Source organism: Cuculus canorus, chromosome 1 (genome assembly GCF_017976375.1).
Source record: "Cuculus canorus isolate bCucCan1 chromosome 1, bCucCan1.pri, whole genome shotgun sequence".
In the NCBI taxonomy this organism is placed as follows: domain Eukaryota; kingdom Metazoa; phylum Chordata; class Aves; order Cuculiformes; family Cuculidae; genus Cuculus; species Cuculus canorus.
The window spans coordinates 89,590,819-89,616,695 of NC_071401.1; the positions used below are offsets into that span (position 1 = coordinate 89,590,819).

A 25,877-nucleotide genomic window follows, 5' to 3' on the forward strand; every position below is an offset into this window, starting at 1 on the left:
AAATGAGATTACTAATATGAAACTTGAAAGCCTTTGACAGAAGGTGTTAAAGACTTGTTGACCTGATGGCTTTTTCTGATCTTGGTGTATCTAAAACTGAGTTATCCTGCTAAAAGAGTAAAACATAGTTGCCAGTCTGAGGTTACAAGCAAGAGAGAGGTTCTAAAAGTTCCGAAGAGACTTATTAAAATTCTGCCAGTGTTCCTAATCTGACTGTAAAATTGACCATGTGTTTAATGCACTTGTGCAGAATGTGGTTTCTTGAAAGTTTCTCTATGTTACATTTGCATAACTGCTTTTGCCTTCATGAAATAATCTCATGCTGGAATATACCACCATACGTAAAGATTTGATGTTGAAAGGTCTGCCACACAAAATATGGCAGGAAAAATAAATTATTTAATGAGGTGAAAAATAAATAACTTCGGTTTGGTTTTTTTCAGAGCTTTCCGTGGTAAACATATCACACTGGTAGTTCGTTTTCCAAACCAAGGCCGACAAGTGGAAGATTTGGATATTTGGTCTCATACAAATGACACAATTGGCCAAGTACGACGTTGTATTCTCAATCGTATTAAAGCCAATAGTGCGCACACAAAAGTAGAACTCTTCATTGGTGGTGAGCTGGTGGACCCTGCAGACGATAGAAAATTAATAGGGCAGTTGAATCTCAAAGATAAAACGGTAAGTGTTTCAGCTTGATTATTTCTGTAGATACGAGTGTTGGTTCCCTTTTGGAAATGCTTGGAAAAGGCCCTGCATGGGATCTCTTATTCTTGCAAAATAGTTCCTTTCTTTGTCCTTGTGTTATGCTGTTAATGTATCAGATTCTTATTTAGTAAAGAATCTTCAGTTTTGCATAGTATTGAAACTGCGATTGTGTTTTTCAGCTAATTACGGCTAAGCTTACACAGATAAATTCTAATATGCCCTCAAGCCCAGATAGTTCTTCTGACTCTTCAACTGGTTCTCCGGGCAACCATGGCAATCACTACAGTGATGGTCCAAATCCAGAAGTTGAAAGCTGTTTGCCTGGAGTGGTAAGCATATACTTAGATTCTGAAATGAACAGTTTAAAGCATTCTTTCCCTGTTCTTTGTCTTTAACTAATGATTTTTTTTTTTATGGTTTTCTTTTTAATTTGTTTATTTTAAGATCATGTCACTGCATCCTCGATACATCTCTTTTCTTTGGCAAGTTGCAGACTTGGGCAGTAGCCTAAATATGCCACCTCTTAGAGATGGAGCACGTGTTCTTATGAAGCTCATGCCACCAGGTAAAAGTTCATTTTATCGTCGTCTGTATTATAATATCCTGTATAATAATTTCTCACCTGTTACATAAAAATGAAGTTAGGGGAGTATTTTCCACTTTCTGGTAATTTATTGATATTCTGGATATTGATATTCAAAAATTATATTCTAAGTAGGATTGTATGCGTAATATTTCCCAAATATTGTCTGTCATATAAAGTTGCATGGATTGCAGTTGATACTGGAGTTCAGTGCCACACTGCAGTGAAAATGGGGAGAAGAGTTGTCTTTTGAAGTGATTTTGTAGCAGTGCTTCAATAGGATCACTTTTGTACTGACAGAAAAAAGCATTGCAGAACACTTTATCATCTGATCTTGTCTGTCAGTTACATTTTTTTGAAACTTTTGGTACACGTAGAATTCTTCAGTTTTATAATCTTCATTCTGCTGGCTTGTTCTGGAGTAGTTGTGTTCTAAGATGTTTATAAGTTGTGTTTTTATTGCAGATAACACTACGGTTGAGAAACTAAGAGCTATATGTTTAGATCATGCAAAGCTTGGGGAAAGCAGCCTTAGTCCATCCCTAGATTCTCTATTCTTTGGTCCTTCTGCCTCACAAGTGCTGTATCTAACAGAGGTTTGTGATGCTTGCCTGTTCTTTAAAAATCTTCGTCTCCCTTTGTCAGTCCTTTGTGTAACATTGTGGAAGCCTAAGATCAAATTCTGTTTTGAAATAAACTGGTGTAAATACTTTCAATTGTTAATTCCAGTGAATTGTTACGACCAGTGCCGTCAAAGCATTGCTTAAATAGTATTCCACTATAGTTTCATGCTTAGTCATCTATATTCAAGTGTTTCTGTTACTGAACTCTGTTTTTTTCTGCAGGTAGTTTATGCCTTGCTAATGCCTGCCAGTGTACCTCTGGGAGAAGATGCCAGCGACTTCCAATATAACTTCTTAAAAAGTGGTGGTTTGCCTCTTGTATTGAGCATGCTGACTAGAAATAACTTCCTGCCAAATGCAGATATGGAAACTCGAAGGGGTGCCTACCTTAATGCTCTAAAAATAGCCAAATTATTGCTAACAGCAATTGGATATGGCCATGTTCGAGCTGTGGCAGAAGCTTGTCAGCCAGTTGTGGAAGGCACAAGTACAATTTCACCGGTAATAAAAATCTTCCTTGATGCAAATAGCAATGTACTCTGGTTTTTATATTATCTGCAGCACCATGTGTCTACTTTCCACTAACAGTCTCTTTGAGTGAGTTGCATGTCAAAAACTCATGGTACTTTCTAATAACGTCTGACAATTCTAACAGAGGCATCAACTTACTAAACAAGTCAGGTTTCTTTCTGACTGTAGAAAAGTTAGGTGTGAGATCCACCTGCTCTGTGCATGATATTCAATGGTATGTGTGATTGACAGCTCAGGTACCTTTCAATTTTCAATTATATGTGTTCCATTATTGTGTATCCTGATCTTTTGAGCTGTTGAGTCAATTGAATGATGTGTCTCTGAATTACTTCTATCTCCTTTTTATGATTTCTCAGAAAAGAAGTGTAAGACAGGCGTTCTAAACTGTGATTTCCCATGTCTGTAGTAGAAGATTTTGAGTGTTTTTAATGCTTGGTAGTTAGTTATTCTACATCTGGACAAATGTTATAGATCAAGATTTTATTTCTGCCCTGTTACAGCAGACGTACAACAGAGAGCCCAGAAATTAAAATGTGCTACTGTTTTTCTTGGGCATTTCTTTCCAACTAATCCAGCTACACCTTTTTTTTTTTTTTTTTTTTTGTGGAGTTTCATCCCAGGTAGTTGTTTAAGCTGTCAGCCTATACTCAAAAGTACATAGAGGGCCCTGCTGCAGAGCACATTGTTCCAGGATATTTACGAAGATCCATCCCTGGAGCAAAGAAGTACATTCCCCTCAAATCTGAAAAATAAATATCTGTTCTGGTTAGCTCCAGAGCCCTTCCTTTTCAAGGAAATCAAAATTATTGATAAAAAAGACGGAAGATCTATTTTCATGTCTCATGTTAGAATATAATAGAAAGGTCTCAAAGCAAACATGTTCACCACCCTATTCTTTATCTATTTAAAATGAGTAAATTTTACTCCGTGTTTTCTAATGACAGTTATTCAAAAGACAGTTTGAACACAGATAACATCAGTTGAGGTTAAAGTATTGTTTGAAATAATGAAGTAATGTTTGAAACAGATTAGACCACTTAGGACATAGTAAAATTTGTCAGTGACTACTGATATTCACTTTTTAGTGTTGCAAACATCTTAACTTTTCCAACAAATAAGTTAAGAATAAAAATAGAGTTATTCTTCTTGTTGTTATCCTGTTCAAAGGACTTTGGTCTTGATACTTTTTATTGCTGCAGCATCAATAAGCTTACACCTTGAGATGGAGGTGGGTTTTGTGAGTACTATCATCTGTCATATCTAAAGCACAAGTAGTGTAGCACAACTATCTGTCTTGCCTTTCCATCACTACTTAAGAGAATGAGGTAACTCCTAACTTAAGACTCTGTGTTTACGGTCTTCCTGTTTGTGGTCTGCTGCTCTTCCTAGGACCTATTGCATTTTTTTTCTTCTTGTTTTCACAGAAAGTTGAATCAGTAATGTTGTTAAACACAGTATTCTGGCACACGGATCATCATTTGCCCCCATATGTATTGTTCGATTATTATTTTCTTCTTACAGCCCGCTTCTGATAGCTAATTGACTGTGTAAGCTCTGTTGCAGTCTGCAGGGAGAGTTCTGTAATTTTGCTCCCTGAATGTGGTGTCTTAGTGAAGCTGACAAAGCAAAGGGATAGGACAAGCAGCACGGGTTACAGACTAACTTCACAAGGTGTCTTTGAGCAGCATTTGAAACAGGGTCTGTAGATGAAATGGTACCAGAAAACGAAGAAAGTCTTGTACAACAACAAGAAGCTTCAACTTCTAATCACAGCACACAGAGTTTTTTCAAGCAAGTTCGTCTGTGAGAAGGAAATGACCATTTCACATTTGGACTGTCAGCCCAAAGAGAATGTACTCTGTGCTCAACCAATACAGAGAAGACAAAAACTTCTCTTCCTGCTTTTTCTATTGTGAAAGTATGGTAAAAAACAGGAGAGAGAATCTGGGACAGAATTCTTCAGTAGCGCTCTAATTCAAATGTTTTAAAAGTACCTGACTCTAATGAACCCTGCAGGCACGTTCTATCCTGGACGCTATTGGCACTGCCTGGACAGAGGGAGTCCCATTTCTTTTAAAAACCCTTTCTTACACCAACATCAAGAAAGGGAAGGAGACAATGTAATTCTAAACATTCTGTTAACTTGAAATAGCGTGATCAGTAGACAAAGCCCCGAACATAAGCAGTTTGAGCATGTGGCTCTCCTCTTAACTACTTGTATTCTGTGATTGTGCACTGTAGCATACAGTGTCTTCAGATGCAATAGTACTTCTTAAAAAGGAGTTTCTTTTTCTTGGTGTTTGCAGTTTCTAGAAGTACTTTTCCTTCCAAGATCTTATATATTTCTACTAAATCTCTCCAAGTAACTCTGTGTTTTTCTATTTTCTTGATTTCTTTTTTCCATATGAAAGTAAGTATAAGAAATACTTTCTTCCAGATAAACCAGGCTACGCATGACCAGGCAGTGGTGCTACAAAATGCCCTACAAAACATTCCTAATCCGACTTCAGAATGCATGCTCAGAAATGTAGCAATTCGTCTTGCACAGCAAATATCTGATGAGGTTAGTGAATTCCTTTCCCCTTTGTTTCTTCGAGTATATTTTAAAGAAAAAATATTCCTTAAAGTTATTGTTTTATAAGACGTGGATTTTCTTTCTAAACTATCCTGAAACATTTTAGGTAATGTTCATGTGGTTAATAAGCTGTTAATTTAATTAAAAGCATTTAATTAATTGTTCCATACGCAATTATGAAATTCAGACATTCATTCTAATAGTCTAAAGAGGCCAAAGTGAACTGGACAGGTTCTGTACAGGCTTTTTAGTGGATTGTGAATATTGTTACACTCGGATCAGAACTTCAGGAGCTTCGTGTAATAGACTTAAATAAGTTAATGGATATTTTGAAAACACTTTTGTGATACTTCCTTTTTTTGTGTTTTGGTTTCTGAGTAACTTTCTCATGCTGAAGAGAAATAGAAAAGGGTAGAGATTTTTTAAATACTGAACATGAGTTTTTTAAAGGCTGGAAGAGAAAAGTCAAAACATTGTCAGTGTGTCTTTATATATGGAAAATACATTAATGATACAAGTGAAAAAGTGGATTGTGGAGCTTGGTAGGGTTAAACAATGTGTTTTGCGAATACAGTAGCTTATCTGTGTGGTATGGTCGTAACTCCATTTGGATTTGGAATTAAAAATCATTTTAGTGACTGCATTAGTGAATTCTGCTGAATTCAGCAGGAGCTGAAATCAGAACTACTGCAACTTCCTCTTCCACAGTGAATTGAGATCTCTCAGTTTCCAATGGGGAAGCAGCGAATATTGTTCCTCTATACTGCATAGAATCTCTGCAAACCTATCTCTAAAACAATTTTAAGCTTTCTAAATAATGGTGTTCTTGTATTACTATCTTAATGTTGCGAAATACACTGTTTCTTCTGAACGAAGAGCAGTGTTTAAAGAAAGCACATTGTACTAGGCCACAAGACTGAACTGTCTGCCTCCCATTAGTGGTGGTATTGCATCCTTAAGTGATTGTATGTGTAAAATTACCCAATTGAACTCTGATTCAATTAAATTCATTTCACAGAAGAAAGGTCTTTTGAGGTGAGGTATGAAGAAAAGTTTTAAATTGTGCCTCTGTCCTTTTTGTAGGACTTTTCATGAATAAATAAATAATTTTTCTTTGATGAGGCACTTCAAAACAGACAAAACCTGAAGCTCTTTTACGAGAGCCTGCACAGTATTGCTCTTAAAATATTTTCTGTCATTTTCGGAAATTATGAAAGCTGCTGTACATCTATATTTTATATGTATTGTGGTTTGCCTTTGAAGTACTTTTCTTTCATTTAATGTTCTGATGGTAAAAGACTATTTTTCAACTGACCTCACTTAGAAAAAAGTCTGACATGGTTTCCGAGGGCCAGACAGACAACAGCACAGAAAGAAATCTTTTACGTTGTTAAATTTTGATACTTCAAGATTTTAAAATTACAATGAGGTATAGAAAGTACCTCATCTTTTTCTGTGTGCCAAATTTTTCTTGTGATGCTGTTGCTCTAAGGTTGCTTTGCTTGTGGCAAAGGTGAAATACCTATTATTTTTCTTGTAACTACTGTAAACATCCATATCAGTAGCAAGAATGCACCTTGTTCAGGTTTCTCGTGCAGCTAGCTTGTCAGTTAAGCGTCTTAGTCTCTCCCTTTTCTGTTAAGTCTGAGCATTAGAAAAGGGAAATTTGAAATTTTTGAGAACTTGCCTACTATCTGCTTGTGAGGATTCCCCATGGTTTTTTGGGGAGTTTTACTTCAAACATAGATTCCAGATAGGTTGGAGGGGGTTTTGAAAGTTGATACAGACTATAATTAATGGCAGTTGGAGTATGTTTTGTAGTGCTTTGATATCAGTGGAAACTATTGGATAGTTAACTCTGACTATCACTGGAATACTGTAGAGTAAGTCTGCATGCGTGTGTTCTTAATTTTAAACCCTGTATGACTTGACTATAGAACAGTCACTTTATATATTCATCATGTATTTTATAAGCATTAGTTTGCCTAGCTGGCAGCACAGTAGATATCACGGGGGAGACAAACCCTAAAATAACTTCAACTTCTTACGTTACTTAAGAGGCCAGCTGCCTTCTAAATGCACAATTTGTAGTTTGTTGCAGGTTTTTTTTTTCCCCAAAACAAGAGTGTTTTAGTATTGAAGTTGGTAGTTTCTGGTAAATATTACTTGGAATCAAAGAACTATTGGTTATTTATCGAAAATGTTTAGTTTCTTGTAATTCCTGGTACTTGTAGCATTGTGGTTTAAGAATCTGTAGTGTGTCTAAGATACATGCTACTTTTTATTAAAAAATTAACTTTTACAAAAGTGGTGTACAAATGCTTTTCAATGTGTTTTTTTTCTCTATGTAAGGACAAATTATTTTTTAGTTGTCAAATACATTTGTGATAATTTAGAATCCACTAATATTATTTGCAGCTGTCTTTTAATGTTGCTTTTGTCGATTTCTCTTTTTTCAGGCTTCAAAATACATCCCTGATATCTGCGTTATTAGGGCAGTACAAAAAATTGTTTGGGCATCAGGTTGTGGGTCAGTTCAGCTGGTTTTCAGCTCAAATGAGGAAATTAGTAAAATCTATGAAAAGGTAAGAATTCCTAAGCAACTTCTTTTTCTGTATAACTGTTCAACCAGTATCAACCATATCAGGCTTATAATGTGATGTACTTGAATGAGTATAAAATCCACTTTGCCTTTCTACTGCATCTCTGCACCTATGCGGAAATAACTACATTTTCTAAACAGGGCCTTAGTGCAAAGCAAGCACAGTCCTGAACTTGTTGAAGTCATTCTGCTTTTACTTTCATATCTTGAGATATGTCAGAATTACCACATCCTCCCGCTGCCGTGGTAGTGACTGTCTCTGATTTTTAGCTGTTGTGCAAAGACAAAGTAGTGTCTGTTACCAGACTGAGACATACTTTGTTCTCTGCTGCTGTTTACAATCAGTTCTCTCTTCTGCATTGTAATCCCTTCTTTCTGCCCACTTAATTTTGATAATCTTTCCATGTATAAAGCAAACACATGATGTTTCTGGTTAATGTTGCTAATCTGCATCTGTGGTTACTGATGATTTAAGATAAAAACCTGCTCAGATTCAGTTTCTTCAGAACTCTTCAATCATTTTGGCTTATATGGAAGAGAGGACTTGCTTTTTTCCCCTCAAATTATTTATTTTGGAAATATACACCAAGATCAACTAATTTGATTTGAGCGTTTAATTGAAATAATAGCACATGTAGCAGTCAGGAGTGTTATCCTTTGATATTTCAAAAGTCACCACAGCAACTGTTTGAAATTTGGTTTGGCTGTTTTGTGTTTCTGAAAAATAGTGAAATGCTGAATAAAATTCGAGCAGTATTAAGAAGCTTTTGATCAAATAAGTTCTGAATATCAAAGCTTCGTAAAACTGGACTTCCTGACGAGTGATACAGCACTGCAGCCTTTATACAGCGTTTCTCTGTTTAAATAGTAACTGTTCCCAAAGCTTTAAACTCCAGGTTCTGAGTAGTGAAGAAAAGCGTGTTAAAACTTAAAAAAAACCGAAGCAAATAGACCCCAAATACAAACAGAGAAACCCAACAGTACTTGCTAACTGATGTTACTTTGGCCTCCAAGCGTTCTATTTAACTTCTGATTCCTTAAGTGCTTGGAATCCTCCACTGAGAAGCGCAGTACTGGAACTTCAGGCGTAATGCTTTGAATCATATGTGAGTGGAGTGCATAAAATACGTTGTATATATATACTTTGGAACCAGTTTGGTTTCTCAGGATTTTTTCTATACCCACTTTGTTGCTTTCTTGTTTATTTTCACAGACAAATGCAGGAAATGAACCAGACATGGAAGATGAACAAGTTTGCTGTGAAGCATTGGAGGTGATGACCCTGTGTTTTGCATTGATTCCAACAGCACTGGATGCACTCAGTAAAGAAAAGGCGTGGCAGACATTTATCATTGATTTGCTATTGCACTGTCACAGCAAGTAAGTTTTGATGGTGCTTTTTTTTTTAATCAGATGTATTATTTTACAATTAAAAATCAATATGAAGCCTGAACACACAGAGTGTTCAGTTTTTATTTAGGTGATTTTCTGCGGTTCTCTTAATTTATTGTTTAGAAACGTATTTCTGTTATTTGGATACCTACCCTAAAGTGGTAGCTGTATCAGTCCCATCTTCTTTGTACTCGTGAGGAGGGTATTGTCAGGTCAGATGAATGCCTGGTAGTGTGCTACTGGTTGCTTTGGAACAAGGTCTTTAGAATAAAACAATACATACTTCACACTTTTGAGAAATAGTGTGAATACTTGCTACATTACAATATTTGAGTTGCAATTACTTAGATGTAGAACTTTCCTGTGCTTTCTCTGGTAAGTAAAGACAAGATACAGTGCTAGCAGTTCGACGGGAGAGCAGATTTAAGACTGAATCTTCTGGTTTTCTTGCATTGGAGTGGTACAATTGTACTCCTTGTGTGACTCACATGTTTCACGTAGAGCTCTTATCGCACTGGAGCCATCACCTGGTGCAGTAACAGCATTGTGGTAGAACCCTTCACCCTGTTGGGGGACAGATGGACAGGGAAAACCAGCAGGAGCTGCCAAGGGCACTGTGATTCAGTTGCCCTGTAGCCCTGCCTTAGAGTTCATGGCTCTCTTGTTGTCTCCAGGCGTTCCTACAGTTCTCCTGCATGACACAGCATCTGTATGATGTGTGGCTTGAGACTTGTAGCCCCTCTGAAATTGAGATGTGTAGTACTGTGGGGGGTTATTTTTAGAAGCCGTCCAAGTGGAAATTTTTTGTGTGTCATGGACACACAAACTTATTAAACTTAGTTTCCAGTTCTTTGAACTGTTACTGAAGGTCTCTGCTGTCCTCCCGTGGATATTTTAACTTTTTTTTGAGAAATTACAGAGATCAGAAATGATTGAAGTTGCCTAAGCCTTTCAGTACTTTTTAAATGGAGTCAGGTTGTGGTGGTCTGAGATGACTGGGGTCAGCGTTTCAGCACCATGTTTTGGGGTTTTGTACTTCTCTGGGTAAAACAAATTGAAAAGTCTTATGTTCAGGAATATTCACCATAGAACAAAGATCGATTGTATCATCAGAGTATCTCTTTAGAATGAACTACTTTCCACGCATTGGTGAAACTTTGGAGTGTTGATAGAATCACACAAGCTTTGTTAGTTTGCAACCTGGGATACAGGATGTTGAATTTTGGGCTTCACTGAAGCTTGTTATTATTGCTGCAGTTCAATAAGATTAACAAAATGTGCTGATAAATGTATTGTAATTTTACATATTAAACGAGACAAGCTGTCTTTCACTATTTTTGGTAACTTTCAAGGCTGATGAGTAAGAAATCACTAAATTTTCTTTTTAAAACTGTCAACAGTTGATATCAAGCTACTGTTTTGACAGTAAGTGCATGTTGGCCACATGTCAGATTTGGAGTACCAGTACACCCAAATAGCATGGACAAGTGTTAGAGCTGCCTTTGATTTTCTTGTTTCATGTGGATTCAAAGATTTATCCGCTTGTGGCTTTTACATCATCTTAATTGTACCAATATAAGTAATGGGTGATAATTTTTGTAGTAAATTGCATTGTCTTATCAGACTTTCTGGCATTGTACTTGGAAGTTAAGTGATGTTTCTCAGGTGTTCTCCAACATTTATTTATATTTCGGTTAGTGTTTGGTATCTACACTTTGCAGACAGAAGTATTTCTTTGCATATTAAGTTCAGTGAGTATTTCTTGGCTTAAGTTTGCAAATAAGTGTATTTGCACAAATAATAACTTTGGGGAACTTAAAGATTATTATCTAATAGTAACTGAATCTACCTGATCTCTGTGCTTATTTATTGGCAGTATTACAACATTAAAACACCTGGAGCTGCTTCTGGTGTGATGTCTCTTATGAAATGGTCTTAAAACCTTTCTTTAAGCTTTGAATTTGAAACTGAGATTCTTGTTGCCTTATGCAGGCTGGAAAGCTATCATCACAGCAGGGTATACTGGGGCGGTACACCTGTGTGTGTATATATATATATATATATATATATATATATATATATATGTGCCACCATTTACCAGGTGTCAGAGTTTAAAGTTTCTTAGTTGCTATCACTTTCACTGGTTTGGGTTAATAGGCCTAGGAGTTCGTTGTCGAGAATAACTGAAAGAAGAAAATACTGGAGTATTCTTTCGTTGCCATGAATCTATTTTGTGATCCTTCCTGCTCTAAAAGTGTTGTATCCATAATGCCTTTTTTGCTGTGTTAATGTTTACTCTCAGAAAGAAACAAAGAATGAGTACATTTAACTGTTAATTGGTTAAAAAAAATAATCTGTTTTGTTTTACATTTGCAGCATAATGTAAGATATTATAATAGTAACTGGGAAGACAGCAATTTTCTTTTACAAACAGAATAGTGCCCATGACAAACTTTCATCAAAGATAATTTGTTGCCACTCTTTCAGTCTTCAAAAGCTGCAGATACTCTTCATGAGTATTTTTCTGTTCTGGTCATATTTCCCTAAGAAAGTGAAGTACTGGTTCAAATTGGGAACTTCTAAATCTATAAGTCTGAAGCATTTTAGTCTCTAAATTTCACTGTGCAGGTTCCATCTCATACAGTTTGTGATGGAGTTAGACTTCTTAGCAAAGCCTGCAGTCTTGATTTACTGATGGGAATATTTGTCGTGGTTCTGCCAGTCCCTTCCAGTGGTTACTCTTCTTGCTGATTTGAGTTTTGATTGAATTTGAATCTCAGCTATTTCGTATTGTTATTCGTAGTGAATAGTTGCTTGATGTACTTTTCTTCCTAAAATATTGGAAGAAACTAGATGTGTCCCCACACTGGGGCTTCTCTTTCCACTTACTTTGTTGGCATGTCAGCCCAAGTACAAACAGCAATGGCTTAATTCCCCATGTATGTTAGCTTTTTGCCCATTAAAAATATGATTAGCATTAATGAGTGGGAGTTTAGTTGTTTTGTCAGAGGGGATACAATTTTTAAGGGCTTCTCTTAGCCAAGTGGACTTCTGCTCAGCTCGTTATGCCTGTACTTTCTCCACTGGCATGGGAAATGAGCTGAATTATTTGTATGGAAAAATGGTTCATGCTGTCAGCACAAGAAGCTAACTGTTGAGCTCTTCTCTCGTATGCTTATAAAATTTCTGCTATATAATGACTATCACTTAGAATGCAACTGTTCATTGTCACATGATGGTTAGACTAGAGTAAACATGAGTAGAAATAGAAGACTGCTTTGAAAATTAAGGCAGTGAAGATGAACTAAGTGGAAACAAATTTTTCAGCCCAGAGAAGGTTTAGCAAATACCAGACAGAATTCTGAATATCCTTCCATTTTCAACAATTGTTCCCTAGTCTCCTGTGCTCAATCAAGAGAACAATATGAGCAAAAATAAGCATGTGAGGAAGGGAAGATGATAGAGTTCAGATCTCACAAATACAATAATTTTGGGAAAAAAAATCAGATTGGTGGGATTTGTTTGTTTTTTCAGAGGCTGAGTTTGTTTGAGATGTCTACTGTTTCATTGTAGCATACCTGTAAATTGAGAAACAGGATGCAGTATGTTTAATACTAAATACTAGAGCAGTTCTTACTCTCCAAGGTAATTGATTTTGTAGTGGTGACCCCTGAATACACGACTGGCTTTGTCAACATTAGATAGCTAAACAGTTAGCCCTAAATGATACTAAAACCCAGAAGTATTCTGCTGGTGGCTGCAAAGTGTTTGGTGGTCATAAAAATGTCATAAAGATTCTTACTGTCAGTGGCACTAAGTCCCATTGAAGAGGATAGTTTTTGTTAGCTAAACACGAATCTATATTGTGGAGTATCAATAAGATGGGATTCGGGTGGCTTGGCCTAATGGAGGTATTTGCCCTCCAGCTGTTGAAGCAGGTGAGTAGGAGCTCATTCTGCAACTCATGCTGCGAGCTCTGTGCTGTTGTCATGGTGTCCAACATGGCACTAGCTGCATTGAGGCAGCTGCATCCCTCCCCTAGTTCCTTATGAGCTCTTAGATTGTTACAGCCTCGTGAAGGTATAATACTAGTGTTCAAATACTGCCTACTCCTTAGAGGCATAACATAAGAGTATGCGTTACCTTGGTCACATTTCTCACTAGGAAAATACCACACTTATCTATTTCATTCTGCCTTTAAGTCTGTGAACCTGAGGATTGTCTGTGAGATGTGTCCTAGGCAGCTGAAGGACATCTTAAAAAGAAATTTCTGTGAGAACTTTTATGAAAATGTCATCTCAGCAATCAGATCCAATAACAGACTCCCTCCACCCCATGGTCTTCTGTGACTCAGAGCAGTGTAGTAGAACTTCCAAAGATCAGAGAAGGATGACAAGGGAGATAAGTGTTTTGAAATCACTTCCATCTGAGAAACAGCTGAATAGCTTGGGGCATTTCATATTTGAGAAGAGATAAATGGTGGGAGGAGAATACCACAGAGACCTTTATATTCAGAAGTAGCAAAGGGAGGATAAATAGAGAACAATGTTTCTTGTATAAGAACTTCTTGACCATAACATTTAAGCAGAGTAAACCTTCAGTTTGGAAATAGTTTGAGGAGTTCTTTCATTAATTTAACCAATGACTGCTATGAAGTACTGCTTTTGGTAGGCTTCCTGAACCACAAATTGTTGGAAGCTGAATGAACATTCTGGAGAAGTGTCACTGCATGCTTTCCTCTTGTTGTGCATTTCTTTACGTGTGTACCAGGGACAGGGTGATCTGCTAAGTGCATCTTTTCTCTGACCTCATGGTCGTTGGAGCACAGCTAACCGTACATGAAAGAACTCTGAAGGAAGTGGAATTTTTCTGTGTGCTTTCCACAGTGACCTCATAAGCCAAGATATTAGGCTCAGTCAGTCTTACCACTTGAAAGAATAGGGTTTGTATTTTGGTTTTTGTTTTTTTTTTCCTTAAGCTTATCCATTCCCATATTATTCCAGTGGTTAGATTAAGTTCTTGGATGGAAGTTTCTTTTATTCCAACCACTTGATTTTTCAGGCAGTTGTCTTTTCTCATATTTACTAAGGGTAATTTTGGATCACTTCATAGATGCTCAGCAAGCTGCTGCAGTGATACACGAGAGAGGCTTTACTCAAGTAGTTCTGGTTTGTCTTTCAGGCGCAACTGATGCTTGATTGAAAAAAAGCCAAAATTTATTTAGGGTTGCAAATTCCTAGTCATGTTATCCAGTATTGCTGGCAGTTGTAAAGGTTTAGTGGTTAAGTGCTGATAAGTTTCTTTTACCTTTAAATATTTGATTTGTGGAACAGGTTCTGTAATAAGAATTCATGTGTCTAAAATTTCACTACAAGGAGAAACAGTGTGATGGGTAGTGAATAATTAAAGTATTCTCATTTGTTACATTATGTGCTCTTTTAGAAAATGGCATTAAGCAGATAAGCACAAATTTAAGTGTTTTTTTTAATGTCCTGTTTGGATAGGGAGATTGTATTTAATGTTTCTATTGAATGATTTCCAGAACTGTTCGTCAGATGGCACAGGAGCAATTCTTTTTAATGGCTACCAGGTGTTGCATGGGACAGAGGCCTCTCCTGTTCTTCATTACCCTGCTGTTCACAGTTCTAGGGGTAAGTTTTTAGAGGTAAAGGCTTCAGTACAATGTGAATTCCTGTAGAAGGTAATAAGATAGAATATCTACAAGAAAAATTGCTGTTATCAGCAGTCTCTAAAATATAGATTCTTTTTGACCTATAGGCAAGCAGCACAGTCAATTTCAATCTGAGTTAGATGAGGGGGGAAGGGACTGTTTTGCATTTTCTGATAAGAACATGAACAATAAGCTTTAATATATGCATTTGATCTTCAGTGAATGCTAACCTTCAGGTAAAAATCATTAACAGATCAGATAGGTACCTACAGGGCTTGCTTCCTTTTACAGGCCTGTCAGGGCTTTTCAGTTGTGCATGCTCATGGCTCTTGAACACATCACTTCACTGTTTGTTTCCCTTTCGGGTATAGAGATTGCTACTAAAATAGTCCAGAAGTCATACATTAACAACTAAATAAAAGCACACACTTCTAAAAGGTTAAAAATGATCTTGTGCTTTTTTACTGTAATATTTACTGCCAGTTTTAGGGAAAAAATGGTAGTGTTTCACTGTAAGTAGAAGCACTTGTGGATTATATGTAATGTTTTTTGGCTTATGTAGAGTACTGCAAGAGAGAGAGCTAAGCATTCTGGAGACTACTTCACTCTCTTACGACATCTTCTTAACTATGCTTACAACAGTAACATCAATGTACCCAATGCTGAAGTTCTTCTCAATAATGAAATTGACTGGCTTAAAAGGATTAGGGTAAGTTTTAGGACCAGTTTGTTTCTGATAATCAGCTATTTACTGCTTTGTTCTGAAGAATAGTTTTAGGCTTGGAAATGTTTATAATTTAGAGTATCCTAAATTTCTTTTAAATGGCAGGATGAAGTAAAAAGGACAGGGGAAACAGGTGTGGAAGAAACTATCTTAGAAGGTCACCTTGGAGTAACAAAAGAGTTGTTAGCATTCCAGACACCTGAGAAGAAATACCATATTGGTTGTGAAAAAGGAGGTGCTAATCTCATTAAAGTAAGTTCGGGGGGAGGTTGACCTGTGGAGTTCTTTGGATTTTTTTATTTTATTTTTTTTTTTTTAGTATGAATAGGTAAAAATAAGCTTTTCATCTTGTGGTCTGTAACCATAAAAGGCGCCAATTGAACTGTTGAATAAGGGCTTCTAATTGGAATTTAATGTTTTCTTTAAAACTACACATTTTGTTCATGAGAGTACTTAACATTTTCATTCTTCAGAACCACTGTGTATGGAGCAGCTGTGATCTGGAGAGCTTTTATTCCAAGACTTGGCAAACAACACACAAGGATAGTGAGCTAGATACAGGATATTCCTGTACAGGACTGCTTTCTTTCATTACACCTGTATTGTCTTTTCTCCACATGTTCTTAATTAGTGCTCTTAATGTTTGTGGCAGGTTTGAATAAATGTATGACCTGTGAGTGTCTCTTTAATCAGCTGTGTTTGCTTTGTAGTTCAGATATTCTTTGCTTTTTTCAGCACTAACTGGTAAAGAACTTTGTAGATAATGCTGGTTGGGCAAAAGAAAATTTCCACCAATCAATCAAAATGCAGATTTATTTTTAACTTGCAGTGGGAAGGTGAGTTTGCAGGGAGCCACCTCAGGATGGAGTTATTTAAATGCTTGTTATGGTGTTGGTCTCAATTTTACCTCTTTTTTTACATACTACTCTAAGTTTCAGACACTCATTTATATAACAACTCCTATTCTGTTATAAAACAGTGTGCATTTCTATGGTAACAGGTTATTTATTTTCTTTCCTTTTTTTTTTTTCAGGAGTTGATAGATGATTTCATCTTTCCAGCATCCAATGTTTATCTACAATACATGAGAAACGGAGAATTGCCTGCTGAGCAGGCCATACCAGTCTGTAGTTCACCTGCTACTATTAATGCTGGCTTTGAGCTACTAGTTGCACTAGCAGTTGGATGTGTCCGAAATCTCAAACAGATAGTAGACACCTTGACTGAAATGTATTACATAGGTACAGCAATCACTAGTATGTAATACTTTTAATTATCTTATTTTCTACTTTTTAATGTATATATTATGTATAGGGTTTGTTTATATTATCAACTGAACTAATTGCTGGATTTTTTCATTGTTGGTGGCTGCTTTTAATGTTGCAAAATCAGACTCTCAAAATTTAGAAAAGTTAGTAGTGTAGCCTTGATTTGTTCTTGTTTATGTAGTGAATATACTGACTTACATTACATGGTTGCATCCGAATTCCAGCCCTGGTCACTTACACAGTCTGATCCTTCCTACCCCAATCTCCAGCAACTGCCCTTTGTGCATACCAGCTCCCAGGAACCTCATTTGGTCTTCATATTCTACTTTTGTCTCATTGTTTCAGGCTCTGCTCACCTAATTTGTCATCGTTACCCACACAGACACTTGCCCCGTTTCCCTTTTTAGCTCGGGACTTACTCTTTGCTTGTTATAGTCCTTTCTCAAGCGTTTGTTCCCTCAGTTTTGGCCTTGTCTCAGCACAGCCCTGCACTTAAAAGAACTTTTTCCTTACTGGGAAAAGATTATAGCCATTATTTTATTTCTAAAATAAAAAAATTTTAGAAATTAATCAAAGCTGATAGTCAAATGAAATGGACTAGTTTTCACAAGGATGGCAAAGGGCGCACACGTAATGCAGATTTTGTTACCGATAAAAAGCATACAAGACTTTCTTAAAAAGGAACAAACGGGAGCATATTTTCTGCAGCCCTGAATGGGATAGCTGAACAGTTTTGAACGTAATATTAACAAGGAAGGAAAAGGGGTTGTAATTAACACACACCTAACTCAAGCTAATAATGGGAATAAAGACTGAGAGAGTTGTGGTTGTTCAGCCTGGAGAAGAGAAATTTTCAGAGCAGACATTACTGTGGCCTTTCAATATGTAAAGCGGGCTTATGAATAAGAAAGATAAGGCGGGACTTTTTGCCAGTGCCTATAGTGACAAGACAAGGACCAATGAATTTAAACTGAAAGAAGGTAGATTTAAGTTGAGCATTACAGAATCTTTACAATAAGGCCAGTGAGAAACTGCAGCAGACTGCCCTGAGAAATTGCAGATGCCTCATCATTGGAAGTGTCCAAAGTCAAGGTGTATGTGGCTTTGGGGAACCTGATCTAGTGTAAGATCTGTCCACCTATGGCAGGAGGGCTGAACTTAGATGGTCTTTAAAGGTCTCTTCCAATCCAACTATTCTGTGATCTAACAGAATGTTTAAACTTGTATAGTTAAGCAAAACTATAAGCAACTAGTAATGGTATCCCATAGTGGAAATTGTCCACTGTCTCTCAGAAAGACAATGCTACTTGCCCCGTTGGTGGTATCAATGAGTTATTTGGGTTAGTTTTCCAATCTTTTCTTGTTTGATTCCATCTCAGATGAACAAATGAAAAGGGCAGCTTTATGGTTTCCCCCTGCCTCATCCTTTTTTCTTCACCCTTTTCTATTGGGAAGTATCATATTTCTTACCACCTCACAATTAGGATTTTATTGTATTTCCTTCTTTCCAAGTCTTTGATAAGCACAGTAGAATGTGACATCTCCATGGTACCTCAGGTGGAAAAGAGAACACATGTACGCACTGCATATGCTGTGTGAATCGTATATCAAGCAAAGCTTGCTTCTAAGCATGCGTACTCTTTCTACTTTCTTATACATTTTGTGTTAAAAATCACAGAACAGCAGATTAGTGTAGTGAATCTGTGATCGTAAATGTAATCTGAAGAGATGTGAGAGGTCTGAGGGAACAGACTGAGGTGAAAAAGTCTGTCATGAGTCGTAGATTGCATTATCTAAAACTGTTTCCCATTCTGACAAGGAAAAGTGAAACATAAGTGAATTGTTATAATTTTTTAAAGGATTATAAATTTGCTAAATGATTGTGAATTGGTTATATGTTCTAGACTCATTCATCTGACTCATTTAGGAATCTGAACAGGCTGGACTGCTGGGCTGAGGCCAGTGACATGAGGTTTAACAAGGCCAAATGCCGGGTCCTGCGCTTGGGGCACAACAACCCTATGCAGTGCTGTAGACTAGGAGAAGTCTGGCTAGAAAGCTGCCTAGAGGAGAAGGACCTGGGGGTGTTGGTTGACAGCCGACTGAACATGAGCCAGCAGTGTGCCCAGGGGGCCAAGAAGGCCAAGGGCATCTTGGCTTGTATCAGATACAGCGTGACCAGCAGGTCCAGGGAGGTTATTCTCCTCCTGTACTCAGCAGTGGTGAGACCGCACCTTGGATACTGTGTTCAGTTCTGGGCCTCTCGCTACTAGAAGGATGTTGAGGCTCTGGAGTGTGTCCAGAGAAGAGCAATGAAGCTGGTGAGGGGGCTGGAGAACAAGTCTTATGAGGAGCAGCTGAGGGAACTGGAGTTGTTTAGCCTGAAGAAGAGGCTGAGTTGAAACCACACTGCTCTCTACAACTACCTGAAAGGAGGTTGTGGAGAGGACGGTGCTGGCCTCTTCTCCCAGATGACAGGGGACAGGACAAGGGGGAATGGCCTCAAGCTCCGCCAGGGGAGGTTCAGGCTGGACACTGGAAAAAAAATTTTCACAGAAGGCGTCATTGGACACTGGAACAGGCTGCCCAGGGAGGTGGTTGAGTCACCATCCCTGGAGGTGTTTAAAAGGCAGGTAAATGAGATACTCAGGGGTGTGGTTTAGTAGTTGATAGGAATGGTTAGACTCAATGATCCAGAAGGTCTTTTCCAACCTAGTGATTCTGTGATCTGAATTCTTCAGCTAAGACACTGGTTGATACTGAGGGAAGGTTTCTTTTTGATACTTAAATAGACCGAATAAGTAGACTTAATTTTTGTCTGGCCACCTTTTTGGTACAAGAAAATGGTGTAATATTAATTTTACAGACTACCATGTGAAGCTGTGTTCACTTTAGCAATTAAGTTTCTGGGTGGAATGTTTGTTTTATTACACTTCAGTGTGATACAGGCTAATACTAATTTTATGTGACAGACATACTTCAGTGAGTGCATACTTCAGGCTTTGTACTTTGATGGTCTCATTCTTTTATAACTAAATAGTTTCCTATTTGTATTCTGCTATTTTCTTTTAGCTTGTGAAGCGCTTACAGAATGGGAATATCTACCACCTGTTGGACCTCGACCACCAAAGGGATTTGTAGGACTGAAAAATGCTGGTGCCACTTGTTATATGAATTCTGTCATTCAGCAGCTGTACATGATTCCAGCCATCAGGAATGGGATTCTTGCAATTGAAGGCACAGGCAGTGATGTAGATGATGACATGTCTGGGGATGAAAAGCAGGACAATGAGGTAAATTTAACTATCTGGAACTTGCTTATCTTTAAAATGTAGTTCTGCTTTATGAAAACGTTGTAATAAATTTAAGTTACTAATTGTTTTGCTTTCTGCTGCTAGTAGTGAGGCCAATAGCATGAGGATTAATACTCTTAGTTGAATAGGCTTGCTGACAGATAGTTCAAAACATCAAAGTAGTAAGGTTTGCAGTCTCCCTCCTGGGGGTCTTGTACTTGAAAGCACTGTACATCACTTCTGCCACTTAATGCATACAAAGACATTATTTGTTTCTTTAGATGAGATATGAAAGGCTTTAGGTTGTTAAATTAAAGAAGGGGTACGACTAGCTATGAAACAGCTACATGTTGAAAGTAACTGAACAAATTTTCTTCTGCTTTTCAGAGTAATGTTGACCCACGAGATGATGTGTTTGGTTATCCACATCAGTATGAAGACAAACCAGCACTGAGTAAAACAGAAGATAGAAAAGAGTACAATATTGGAGTCCTGAGGCATCTCCAAGTAATTTTTGGTCATTTAGCAGCTTCCAGGCTACAGTATTACGTACCAAGAGGGTTTTGGAAACAATTTAGGTAAATAGGATATTTAGTATTGATACCTGTTCACTGAACCACTGAAATGCAACAAAACTAATCGTAGTAGAAGAAATGATAGTGATATTAAGTGTAAATTAGCAGAAATTGTTCAGCCTTCTATCTGTTACCCTACCTTTCACCATGTTTTAGAAGTCTTAATAATTCAAAATACACAGCAAGGTGTGATTATTTTGAATTCTAGTGGTTCTTGACTTTGATATTGGCTTTGAATTAAGTGTGATGTTATGTGCAAAAGCTTGGGTTTACTTACTGGTCAGTGTCAAGGACTGAGTAACAGTTGCTATACTACATGACAAACCAATAAATAATTTTACCCACTAAGAAGGAGGGATTAAGACCTTGAATACTGTTGGTTTGTTTGGTTTTGGTTTTTTTAGATAATAAATTGTTGGAGAACAAAACAAAAAATACTTGACAAGAATGTGCTTTTGTTTTCAGACTTTGGGGTGAACCTGTAAATCTACGTGAACAACATGATGCTTTAGAATTTTTTAATTCCCTGGTGGACAGTTTAGATGAAGCTTTAAAAGCTCTGGGCCATCCAGCTATGTTAAGTAAAGTTTTAGGAGGGTCCTTTGCTGATCAGAAGATTTGTCAAGGATGCCCACATCGGTAAGTGTTTAAGATTCTCCTTTCTTACAGAAAACCAACCTGTTGTTTGTATCCTTATAAAGAGGACTAAAGAGTCAAGAATAATGTTCTTGTGGTGGTGGAGTTTTGTTTTTTAAATAAATAGAATTTATTTATTTAAAATGAAAATATTTTAAATAAATAGAGTTTTTTAAATAAATAGAATTATTTTAAAATAAATGCTGCCTTGTATTTCTGCAGCCTTAACATTACTTTGTCTTCAGATGCCTTCAAATACTTAATTATTTCTTCTACTTGGCAGATCGTATACAAAGCATTTAGTATTGATCAGGGGAGGAAAAGATACAGCTTTTTCATGTTAATAGTGAAGACAACTCAGGGACCAAATGCAATACGTAAAAGTTTAAGACATGACCAACAGCTGTTGCTGTCTTTTGTCTTCCATAGTGTGGAAGACTGACTCAAGTATGAGTTTTTAATTCTAATAATTAAAACTGCATTCACATCCACTGTGTAATCTGTGATTAAGGAGAATGATATAGAAAGTTTCTCGTTCTCTTCAGATTTCTGCTGTATTTTTAATTAAATTTAAATGTGTATATTTGAAATTCAACTTCATATAAGGTATATATAAAACCACCCACACCAAATCAGACTGCCCACTATCTTGGTGATGGTGTTCAATGACAAGTGCTTAGTGAAAGAGGAGAACTAGCCATTGTACAGTTGTACTTCCCTAAACTTTTTATTCTATATCTCTTTGAGGTGGATGATTAGAATTGTGTGCAAGATGCAGGGTGGCCTAATGATGGACTTGTTCTTTTTCTATTTTGTGTTAAATTTTGTATCACTAACTTCTTACTGTTCACAACATGTTTCAGATTATGTGTTACTCTTAAACCATACACATCTCTCTGCACATTACCTTTGTGAATTCTCTTTATTGTGAAAATTGACCATTTAGTATTATGCTTTCATTAGCAATTCAAATACAGAAAAAAAACGTGGTACTCTGTCAAAGCCAATTGAGCTGAGTTGAGTTTAGGGAGATGAAAACCAAGGAAAAGCTAAACTATTGGACTGAAGTGTGACAGATTAAAAGGCTTTCTGAATTTGTGAGTTATTTAATAGATTAATGAATATTACTTTTTGGTTGAAGCATTTCTACATATTAATTTATTCACATTTATGAAACTCTTTGTATGCTTGATTGCATGTCAGAAGCAAGCCCTGCAGGGGTATGTTGGAACAGATGCAAGTTTTTAAATTTATTCATCGTTTCTTTGAAGATTTGTTTCCAAGATGTCTTAACTGGTTGTGTCTCGAACATTGCTTGTTCATTGCTAGGAATTTGTTTGAAGGTTATAGCAGAAAGCAGTAAGTCAAAGCCAGTCATAAATATGTAAAGTAACTTAATGAAGACACCTATTCAGGTTTTTGTTTTTCAGATAGAAAACGAAAAAAGCTACTTTTTCAGAAGAAAAATCTATTTTGAACTAGTCTCTTTAGATCTGATGGAATACTTGTGTTTATCAGTGTGATTCCTGTCAGTCAAGTTCAGCAATGGAAAAGTACCCTGCTTTGCCATCTTTACCAGCTTAAGTTAGCCAGCAGTCTGTCACGCTACTTTAGCTGCTTTAAAAACAAGATGTGCTAAAAGATTCCACTTCCACAGTCTTTTCAGTGAACTTGAGATATACAAGTTACTTCTGTCATCTTCATAAAATAACTATAGCTGGTGCAGAACAAAAAATACACTATGCAGAGACTATAATATAATCTAAGGAAGACTGCAATAAGAAGATTCAGTTGTTTTTTTCTTCACCGCTTGATTCCTTTTGTCAGAAGTTAACGTCCAATGCTGAATAACAGTTTTGCACTAAGGTGCTGTGTAGCACCTGTAAAACATGACAGTTGAACACATTTCTGCCTTTTTCTTACCATTTGTCTGTACATCGGTAGGTATGAATGTGAGGAATCCTTCACAACTCTGAATGTAGATATAAGAAATCACCAAAACCTTCTTGATTCTTTGGAACAGTACGTCAAAGGGGATTTATTGGAAGGTGCAAATGCATATCATTGTGAAAAATGCAACAAAAAGGTAATTATTCCTTATATATTAAATTCGTGTAGCACTGTAGTGTTATAACTGTACTAATATCAGTCTTAGTTCATGTTCAGGGATTAATACTAAATTCAGTTGTTGGTGAGACATGTATGTATAACTGTTCATGACCTTTTTTAGGTTGACACCGTTAAACGCTTGTTGATTAAGAAGTTGCCTCCAGTTCTTGCAATCCAGTTGAAACGATTTGATTATGACTGGGAAAGGGAATGTGCAATCAAGTTCAATGATTATTTTGAATTTCCACGAGAGCTGGACATGGAGCCTTACACAGTGGCAGGCGTAGCTAAGTTGGAAGGAGATGATGTCAATCCCGAAAATCAGATAATACAAAATGAACAGTCAGAAAATGAACACTCTGGGAGCACGAAATACCGGCTTGTCGGTGTACTTGTACACAGTGGCCAGGCCAGTGGTGGACATTATTACTCTTACATTATCCAGAGAAATGGTGGAGATGGAGAGAAAAATCGATGGTATAAATTTGATGATGGAGATGTGACAGAGTGTAAAATGGATGATGATGAAGAAATGAAAAACCAGTGTTTTGGTGGAGAGTACATGGGAGAAGTTTTCGATCACATGATGAAGCGTATGTCCTACAGACGCCAGAAGAGGTGGTGGAACGCTTATATTCTTTTTTATGAACGTATGGACACGATAGACAAAGACAATGAACTAATAAAATATATTTCAGAACTTGCTATCACCACTAAACCCCATCAGATTAAAATGCCATCAGCAATTGAACGAAGTGTACGGAAGCAGAATGTGCAGTTCATGCATAATCGTATGCAGTACAGCCTAGAATACTTCCAGTTCATAAAGAAGTTGCTTACTTGTAATAGTGTCTACTTAAATCCTCCTCCAGGTTAGTATATTACTGCAGTAATTATGGATTAATTTCTTGCAAGAAGAATTTTGATTTGTATTGTCAACTGTTTATCTAGCCAGTGAAAATACTGTATGTTCGGCTTTGAATACTCTATGTTTCTGGAGTTCTGCTGTTAAACATCTGTTGCTGAGTTCATCAGTGATAACATGCGTGAATATTTAGCAAAAAATACATTGATAAAATATCAACTATTAGTCAGTTTATGTGCTAAGTCATGTTTAAATACTGAAGTTTCTGGACTGCTCTGCTGAAGACAGTTCTGAAAGTGGAAATGCTGAATTTCTAAAGATCATATCTAGGTTAGCCTCCAGGTAGTTGTTACTGTCTTAAAGCTTGCATTTTCAAGTGATGCACTACAGAAGATAGAGGCTGTTGTGATCATTTCTTTTTAAAATTGGAACACAATGTCAGACAAAATAGTAATCTGGAATGAGTTACATTATTAAGTAAATTGCTTTTACTTTGTCTACATGTGAGTATTTTGATTTTTCTTTAGGACAAGATCATCTGTTGCCTGAAGCAGAAGAAATAACTATGATTAGTATTCAGCTTGCTGCTAGATTTCTCTTCACCACAGGATTTCATACAAAGAAAATAGTCCGTGGTCCTGCTAGCGATTGGTATCTTGTCTTTTAAAAACAATTACTGTTTTGCAAGTTCGATATCTGTTAAAAGATCCCAGTTATATACATATGAAAATAAAAGGTTTTAGCGGTTTGTCACATTTTTGTCCCTCCCCCAAATACACGGTGGAGGTGCATATGGAAATGGGGGCATACTTGGAACAGAAAATAGTGTGAAGAAACTGAGCCATAAATTAGGCTGCTAGGCTGAGCAGCTTCAAAATTAATTTTCACACAGCGCTTAAATCTACCTTTTGTCTGCCTTTTAAAAAGGATAAAGGAGTAAAATCTACTGCTAACGAAGCTAAGAGATCGTATATTTGGATTTTAATTCAGAAGGATTTGTTTCCCGTTAGAGTAGTTTTAAACATTGCTCTTTTAAACCCACTTTTGCAGCTTACATTTTTGTTCTGTTTCTGAAGGATGACTGTTAGTCTGCTTTATGTACATTGCTATGGAGTCTGTGATTCAAATCTGTAGTATAACAAACACTGCAGTCTTATTCATAGCACCACAGCATTTTCATCTTTAAGCTATTTTTTTTCTGGGTTGGGAAGCATGGGTTTACTACTAGTAGAACTAGACAGAAAAATCTAGTATTCGTGATGACCAGTAGTTTGCCAGCTATTAGTATGTAGTTCTGTAACACGTGAGAAATACGTACCTCAAGTTTTTCTCCAATAGCAACTTTCAGAGTAGCTAAGTTACTCCTGTTATTTTAAGAGCTCAAGAGGAGTTCAAATATTGCTGCAGGAAGGGAGGCAGTCATAGAAGACCCTCACTGGAAGAGATGTTTTACTCTTTGGGGTTCTGGATCTTTCTAGATCTGTAAATGAGAATATAAATTCCTAATAGCTTGCATAATTAGTTACCTGTCTTGTACAAAGCTCATGAAATCCACCTCACATGTTCTTTGCTACTTGCCTCTTTCCCAGTTCCAATACAGTGGGAATGATGACTGCCAATTTAGGACTGACGTTGAGTAGTAGTTTGGGAATTAGAGGATGTAATCCTGTCTTAAAAGTATCTTTTTAATTTGTTACTGCTAGTAAGAGTATCACTAGA

The 25,877-nt window shown here is 36.9% G+C and overlaps 1 protein-coding gene across 2 annotated transcripts in view; it reads left to right on the top strand.

The window, feature by feature from the left end:
* USP9X (ubiquitin specific peptidase 9 X-linked) overlaps positions 1-25,877 on the top strand; it is a 110,617-nt gene that overhangs the window by 64,055 nt on the left and 20,685 nt on the right. The window contains exons 19-36 of one of the 2 annotated variants that reach the window (XM_054055648.1): positions 444-684; positions 891-1,040; positions 1,156-1,276; positions 1,760-1,890; positions 2,140-2,418; positions 4,886-5,011; positions 7,483-7,608; positions 8,839-9,005; positions 14,560-14,668; positions 15,251-15,397; positions 15,518-15,664; positions 16,446-16,668; positions 19,753-19,973; positions 20,361-20,551; positions 21,014-21,187; positions 23,129-23,270; positions 23,415-24,165; positions 24,686-24,809. In XM_054055648.1, coding sequence (XP_053911623.1) covers positions 444-684; positions 891-1,040; positions 1,156-1,276; positions 1,760-1,890; positions 2,140-2,418; positions 4,886-5,011; positions 7,483-7,608; positions 8,839-9,005; positions 14,560-14,668; positions 15,251-15,397; positions 15,518-15,664; positions 16,446-16,668; positions 19,753-19,973; positions 20,361-20,551; positions 21,014-21,187; positions 23,129-23,270; positions 23,415-24,165; positions 24,686-24,809 — 3,570 coding nt within the window. The remainder of the gene's footprint in view (positions 1-443; positions 685-890; positions 1,041-1,155; positions 1,277-1,759; positions 1,891-2,139; positions 2,419-4,885; positions 5,012-7,482; positions 7,609-8,838; positions 9,006-14,559; positions 14,669-15,250; positions 15,398-15,517; positions 15,665-16,445; positions 16,669-19,752; positions 19,974-20,360; positions 20,552-21,013; positions 21,188-23,128; positions 23,271-23,414; positions 24,166-24,685; positions 24,810-25,877) is intronic. The other variant, XM_054055652.1, reaches the window with a different exon arrangement.